This window comes from Photinus pyralis, unplaced genomic scaffold (assembly GCF_008802855.1).
Source record: "Photinus pyralis isolate 1611_PpyrPB1 unplaced genomic scaffold, Ppyr1.3 Ppyr1.4_LG4, whole genome shotgun sequence".
Lineage (NCBI taxonomy): Eukaryota > Metazoa > Arthropoda > Insecta > Coleoptera > Lampyridae > Photinus > Photinus pyralis.
Genome location: NW_022170511.1, coordinates 3,877,628 through 3,885,190, shown reverse-complemented (window position 1 = coordinate 3,885,190; position 7,563 = coordinate 3,877,628). Strand labels below are relative to the sequence as shown.

General features: G+C 37.7%; 1 protein-coding gene across 1 annotated transcript; it reads left to right on the top strand.

Annotated features, from left to right (window-relative positions):
- Nucleotides 1-1,314: 1,314 nt before the first annotated feature.
- On the top strand, nt 1,315-6,872 carry LOC116168675 (leucine--tRNA ligase, cytoplasmic-like). The gene is made up of 12 exons (XM_031484616.1): nt 1,315-1,449; nt 1,558-1,983; nt 2,033-2,194; nt 3,019-3,263; nt 3,312-3,537; nt 4,044-4,244; nt 4,295-4,453; nt 4,505-5,436; nt 5,490-5,766; nt 5,818-6,075; nt 6,125-6,337; nt 6,385-6,872. Exons 1-12 carry the CDS (start codon nt 1,447-1,449, stop codon nt 6,820-6,822), a joined length of 3,540 nt encoding a protein of 1,179 aa, XP_031340476.1. The 5' UTR covers nt 1,315-1,446; the 3' UTR covers nt 6,823-6,872.
- Nucleotides 6,873-7,563: the final 691 nt, after the last annotated feature.

Genomic DNA, 7,563 nt, shown 5'->3' with positions numbered 1-7,563 from the left:
TCGAACAAAACTTGCTAGGCAAAAGAAAAAGCAAACTATATAGACAATGGGTGTCGAACAAATGAGTTTAGTTTCCTTCCCTACGTAATTGGTACATAAATAACGTTAAAAAATATATACCTACAGCGCTTTATTTATTATTGTGTATATCAAATTACAAGAAAAACTAAATAATATACTCTAATTAAGAGACTTCAAATTTTAAAATAGACATTTTATAGTTTGTAGTTAGTGCTTATTGTTTAAATTGCGACAAAACGCCATTATGAACATAGTCGCTGAAATCAAACATTTATCGGCTAGAATTAATTAATTACTTAATTAGTCAATGCCCAAACAAAATCGGTAAATATTATTGAGATTGTAGGCCGTTATGTGCCTTAGAGGTATGCAACACACATATCACCAGTCCTTTTTATAAAAATCGAATATTCGATTTTTGCCCATCTTGAATTGAAAACAGCGTAACGTGACGCATTTATGGAATTCTCTGGAATGGGCTCTGGGGTTCTGGAGTTCTCCCTCAAAGAACGGTTTTGGTATTTTTGTCAAAACATTTGTTTTTATTTTAAGGCGGTAGATATTTTCGTTGCGAGACGCATTTTTACAAATTTAGTTAGGTGGCGAAGTAGTAAATTTGCAAATTATTCAAATTTTAGGAACTTACAATTTTCGTGAAAGGGTCGAATCTTACGTTTTGGCGCTTTCTTCACGCATTTTTCGTACACTGACCGCATTACTTTCCTGTTTCTACAGACATCTTAACAACCCTTTTCTATTTTTTTGATGCATTTTTACCCTCTTGCGATCATGACTCCTTCCCGAATTCTTAATTTTCTCTTCGCCTTTCATTCCATCACGCTTCTTCACTCCATACTTTCGTCATTCACCTTGTTCCTTCTACGCGGACGTATGAAAGTATTAACTCATACCATTGAAAGTGCTTATTCAATGCTCATACCTACGTCGATGTTTTTCTCCGTTTCTCGTATCTGTCTCAGACTTCCTTTCACACTTGCTTCCTTCCTTTTTTGATTTGCGTTGGGTGTCTTCTTTATACTTCTCCTTTCTAAACAACATCTTTTTAAGCCCTGTTTACCTTTTCTTTCACATTCACATCCTTCTTCATGCCTCCTGAAATTCCCTACGCGCTTTTTCCTTACACATTTTTTATGCCTTCTATACTACTCCCTCACGTCTTCCACACACATTAGTCATTCGTGACTATATATAATTATGTTTTACACTGCCATCTATGTTTAATTAGTTTACTGGCTGAACGAGATCTGTCAACGGTGGCAACGCTGTTCAAAAGTGACAGTTAAATGTAAGATAACCTCAATTTAAGTCTTTATGTTTGCCTTCTAATCTTACCGCAACGTGTTCGTTATTTAAATAGTAAAACGTTTGCTACTACTTAATACATAAGGAAAACTGAAACGGAAAATGGTAATAAATAAAGCCCTGAACGCTTTCTGTCAGAAAAGTGTGCCAATTTAAAAGGGATTTCACATCTTCATTTTCTGATGCAACTTCTTATATCTTATACACTTTCAGGTCTCATTGGAACGAAAGGGCACCTTCAAGGTTGAATATTTACAAAAGATCGAACGGGAAATTCAGAAACGGTGGCAGGATGAGAAGGTATTCGAAATCAACGCACCCTCAACCCCCAAGAAGACCGATGAAAAATTCTTCTGCACCTTTCCCTTTCCTTACATGAATGGCCGACTACATTTAGGCCACACATTTTCCTTGTCAAAATGTGAGTTTGCAGTGAGATATAATCGACTCAAGGGAAAGTATGCTCTGTTTCCCTTCGGTTTTCACTGCACCGGTATGCCCATTAAGGCATGCGCCGATAAATTGAAAAGGGAAATCGAGGAATACGGTTGCCCACCTCAGTTTCCGGTTGAGGACGTGTCGATTGTTGCCGTTGAGCGAGAAGATGTGGTACCTAAAGACAAATCCAAGGGGAAAAAGGTAGGGCTCATTTTTTGTAGTTCATGTTTGAATGATATTTTTTATATAGAGTAAGGCAGTTGCCAAAACCGCAAATACTAAATATCAGTGGCAAATCATGCAGAGTTTGGGAATGAGCGATGAGGAGATACCGAAATTTGCAGATGCCAATTATTGGCTGGATTACTTCCCTCCAAAGGCCGTAGAAGATTTAAACGGTATCGGAATTCACGTATGTGTTCCGAGGGGGTAACCACTCTAGCAAAATCGTACAGGTATTTTCAGAAATCGCATGTGATCTATTAAAGAAAGTTTCTTTGGTTTCACATACATTACTCTATGGATTTTTTTATTTTTTTAAAAAATAACTAAATGTTTCACTTATTGATTTCCTTCATACTTAGGTGCAATAACTTTTTTACCTGACCCCATATACATATTATGGAAACGGCAAATTATATCACACTCTCAACTCACAAAAAATTAAAAATGGACAAACATTTTTTTTCATTTTTTAAATCACTGGAACTTTTTTTAATTTTTTAATATCATCCATGGTGTGATATATTTTTGAAGAGAAAATTGAGTATCATACCTTTATACAGGGTGTTCTATTTAAAAAATGAAAACCGTAATAGATAGACATCAGATCAGTTTCGTGCGAATCTGAGATTAACAAAGAAATTTCGGAAAAATAATTGCATTCTACCCTTTGCCAAAATAAGTGCTGATAGATAATGGCAAAAATTCATTATTGTGGTAACAGTACTCAATTTTGCAAATTCTCTAAACGGAATTTTAATCACCACACAAAATGCACTCTATTTTTAATAACACGCAGTTCTAATCGGTTAGAAATATTCCGTGTACCATTTATGTTGCCAAATTTTTGGTGATTTTATTAGCAATGAATTACATGGATCAAAATTATTGTGGTTCTGCGATTTTTCAGTGATTATTGCGATTCCTGCAATTATACAAATATGTATGTTCAGAGTGGCTACCCTCCTCAATGTACCCTTGCATGTATTTTACCTTTTAAGTTATTGGTCACAGGTGGATTGGCGCCGTACATTTATCACAACTGACGTGAATCCGTTTTTCGACTCCTTTGTACGTTGGCAATTTTTACACTTAAAAAAGCGGAATAAAGTTCAGTTTGGCAAACGTTACACCATTTACTCACCAAAGGATGGACAGCCTTGCATGGACCACGATAGATCGTCAGGTGAGGGAGTGGGACCGCAGGAGTACACATTGATCAAAATGAGAATGCTAGAGCCGTATTCGCCGAAGTTCAAGTATACCATTTTAGTTCATAGTTGAGTGTTTCATGGAAATATTTTCAGGGTCTTCGGTAAGAAACCAATTTTCTTAGTGGCTGCGACTCTCCGGCCTGAAACAATGTACGGCCAAACGAACTGTTGGGTACGACCGGATATGAAGTATATTGCCTTTGAAAATGCCTCCGGAGAGGTTTTTATCGCAACAGAGCGTTCGGCGCGAAATATGTCCTATCAGGGATTTACAAAGGTCGAAGGAGAAGTGAATGTCGTTTTGCAAATCACTGGTCAGGTAAGAAAATCATTAAATAAATAATAAAAGGAAGTGTAAACATTATTTGATTATTAAATTGAGAAATTAAAGTGAGATTAATTACCCCTTGGACTATCACTTCATATGGAACGCCTTAATTCGGGGTTTAATGAAAACAGAAGATTGACTAGTTGTCTTGAACCCTTTTACCGGTAGTCGTTTTGATCATAATTTTGTTCGCACTTCATATAAACAAATTGGATGCAGAACGTTGATTAGTAAATTGTGTTTTACGCAACTGGCTACTACAAATCTGGCGCAATGGAATGTTTTACACCTTGGACCCCAACACTTTCGTAGTAGCAATTTATTTAAACTTGTTCCCCTTGACGTATAATGGGGGGGGGGGGGGGGCTTTGCAATATTCACGGTTGGAAATTATAGCAGCCGCCCGATCGCCTCTTTCACGTAATGAAGTTCTCTTTCTGCATAAATAATAAATGGCAACCGTTACATGCGCATTTACTGAATGCATTTTGTCGAAGGATTTACTGGGTGCTGCTTTGAAGGCGCCTATGACGCACTACGCAAAGATCTACGCTCTTCCAATGTTAACAATCAAAGATGATAAAGGTACCGGCGTAGTGACGAGTGTGCCCTCGGACTCGCCCGATGATTACGCCGCTCTTGTCGATCTGAAGAAGAAAGCCGCATTTAGGGAAAAGTACGGAATAACTGATGAAATGGTAGGTAACTAAAACGCCCGTTTTCAAGCACGCCAATGTTTTAATTGTAGGTTTTACCTTTTGATCCTGTTCCAATCATTGACGTACCCGAATTTGGGAATTTATCCGCGGTTACTGCATACGATAAATTGAAGATTCAAAGTCAGAATGATAAGGATAAGTTACTGGAGGCAAAAGAGATGGTGTACATGAAAGGTTTTTATGATGGAGTTCGTCTTTGCTAACTTTATAATCATGGAATAAACCTGGTTGTGTTTTAGGTGATGTTGGTAGGCGAATTTAAGGGGAAGAAGATCCAAGATGTCAAGAAAACTATACAGAAAATTTTGTTAACGGACAATGAAGCTGTTATTTACTATGAGCCGGAGAAGACCATTATTTCTCGATCGGGCGACGACTGTGTAGTTGCCCTTTGCGACCAGTGGTACTTAGACTACGGCGACGAAAATTGGACTAAGCAAGCTGAAGAAGCTTTGAAGTCGATCAACACCTACTCCGAGGAGGTTAGGAAAAACTTTTCTGCAAGTCTTGACTGGTTACACGAACATGCCTGCTCGAGAAAGTACGGATTGGGAAGTAAGCTGCCATGGGACGAGCAGTGGTTAATCGAGTCTTTGTCCGATTCTACAATTTACAATGCCTATTACACCATAGCTCATTTTCTTCAAGGCAATTCGTTCAAGGGCGATAAACCAAATCAGTTGGGTATAAAAGCGGAACAAATGACTCCAGAGGTTTGGGATTATGTCTTCTTCAAAAACTCGCTTTATCCCTCCAAGTCTGGCATTAAAAAAGAAACATTGGACTTGTTGAGACGCGAGTTTGAGTTTTGGTACCCCGTCGATTTGAGAGCGTCAGGAAAGGACTTGATACAAAACCATTTAACGTATTATATCTATAATCATTGCGCAATTTGGTCGAATGATAAGTCTAAATGGCCGAAGGGTATTAGAGCTAATGGACATTTAATGTTAAACTCTGCCAAAATGTCAAAATCCGAGGGGAATTTTTTGACTCTGCAAGAAGCTACGAAGAAGTTTAGTGCCGATGGTATGCGTTTGTGTCTAGCGGATTCGGGCGATACTGTAGAAGATGCGAATTTCGTTGAAAATATAGCTGATGCTGGCATTTTGAGATTGTACACTTTCATTGAGTGGGTAAAGGAGATTTTAGCATCGAAGGCTAGTCTCAGGTAGGTTAACAAAAAATCCAAACGTAAGCGAAATTCTTTTCCAAACCTTTTAGGTCTGGTCCAGCGACTACTTTCCACGACAAAGTATTTGAAAGCGAAATTAATTTGAAAATAAAGGAAACTGAAGACTTCTGCAACAAGTTGCTCTTTAAAGAAGCACTGCGTACTGGTTTTTATGAGTTACAGGCAGTTAGAGATAAATACCGCGAGTTGACGGCAATGGATGGAATGAACGTCAATCTAATCCTTCATTTCATCGAAACTCAAGCTTTACTCCTTTCTCCAATTTGCCCACACGTTTCTGAGCATGTTTGGAGCCTTTTGGGAAAGGTAGCCGACACTTACACTGGGATTCCGATTTTGAACTGCAGTTTGTTTCAGGAGGATTGTATCATTAACGCGACTTGGCCGAAAGTTGGAGCTATTAATGAAGTTTTAATCAAGTCTTCTGAGTATTTAATGGAAGTCGCTCACTCATTTCGTGTTCATCTAAAAAATTGTATGCAAGGTGTAAAGCCTTCGAAGAGCAATCCAAATCCTCCACCTGTCGAAAAACCGAACACTGCTACCATTTGGGTCGCTAAGAGTTTTCCACCTTGGCAAAGTTGTGTGCTGACAGTTATGAAGAAATTTTTCGACGTAAGTTGTACCTACAATGAATCATTCAAGTTACTCTAATAAATTGTAGACTGACGGGAAACTGCCCGAAAATAAACTTTTATCGGCTGAGCTATCCAAAAAACCAGAATTACAAAAGTATATGAAGCGAGTTATGCCATTTGTACAAGCTACGAAGGAAAAATTAGAAAAGTTAGGGCCACAAGCTCTTGCTCTAACCCTAGTCTTTAACGAAATCGATGTGCTTAAAGAAAACAGTATTTATTTAACTAATACTTTAGATGTAAGTATTCAACCGTAAAATACAGCAATTTTTAAAGGTAATTGCAGCTTGAGGATATGGAAATTCGTTCAACTGATGAGGAGGGAGCTCCAGAGCGAACCGTGGACTGTTGCCCAGGTCAACCACAAATTCACTATGCTGTGAAGTCGGGAGTAACTGTTGAGTTTATAAATCCGATTCCACATTCCGGGCTGTTTTCACAATCCATCAAAATCAGTAATGGAGATACCTTTCCAAAGGTTGTCTCTCGCCTCGTTAAGGAATGCAGAAACTTGAAAGATCCTAGTGTGCAGCTTTGGAGATATGAAGATCCGATTATGGGAGATCGCAGGATGGTGCCCTTTAACAATCCTTTCCTTGGCAAAGTTATCATTTCGCCAGATAGTACGTTCCAAATAAATGGTAACGGCAACAGAGTTAGTGTAGTATCCAAAAATGGAGTTTTCGACTTGGGTGCATCTGTGATATATGTTGTTTCAACCTGATTTAATTCAGAAATGTATACAGCTGTGAATAAATGCTTGACATAAACGTAGCTATTTTTCTCTTTACCTTTAATATGTCCCTTTGGCCTGGCCTCTATTGTAAGGGGATGTAAAAATAAATAAAAGAAACCGATAGTTCAAGTTACAAAGCATACTGTCCACAATATTGATAAATCTTTTATCAACAACCAAGCCTCTAAATGAATTTTGTAAGTAAGGGGGGTGGAGGCACCTTGCCCATATATTCATATATTAAAAAGTAAGCTTTTTGTTACAGATTTAGAAAGATCGTCAATACTTTTAAAGTTCTTGCCGGTTTTTGCTATGTTAAAAAATATTTTCACTAAAAATCATTGTTTAACCCCTACATATTATGAAATAAAAATTCAAAAAGGAACAAGAACAAACTAAAATTGTTCATTAGGTACTTAAGATATGAATCGTATACACTTTTTGGTGATGTCAAAATTGTTATGCAAGCAGTAGTATTGATTTCGTTTGGAAATCGACCGATGGCCATGGCAATACCTAGTGTCACGATAGTATATTGAAAGACAAGTGTTACAATGCGACCTATTGTAATACGACTATCTTGTGGCACGAGTTGCGTAGCGAATTCAGATGTATCGGATTTTTATATTTGATTTGTGACAATGGAAACTTTCCCTAAACATTTCTAAATTGTTCTCAAATATTTGAATAACAAAAGTACTGCCTTTTTTTGAGGCCCGAAAAAAAATT

What these genes read in the sequence shown, in the direction of transcription:
- LOC116168675 (XM_031484616.1), top strand. An exon ending in TTTTGCAAATCACTGGTCAG is followed by an intron (nt 3,538 to 4,043) that starts GTAAGAAAATCA and finishes ATTTTGTCGAAG; the next exon opens with GATTTACTGGGTGCTGCTTT. An exon ending in ATTTAACTAATACTTTAGAT is followed by an intron (nt 6,338 to 6,384) that starts GTAAGTATTCAA and finishes AGGTAATTGCAG; the next exon opens with CTTGAGGATATGGAAATTCG.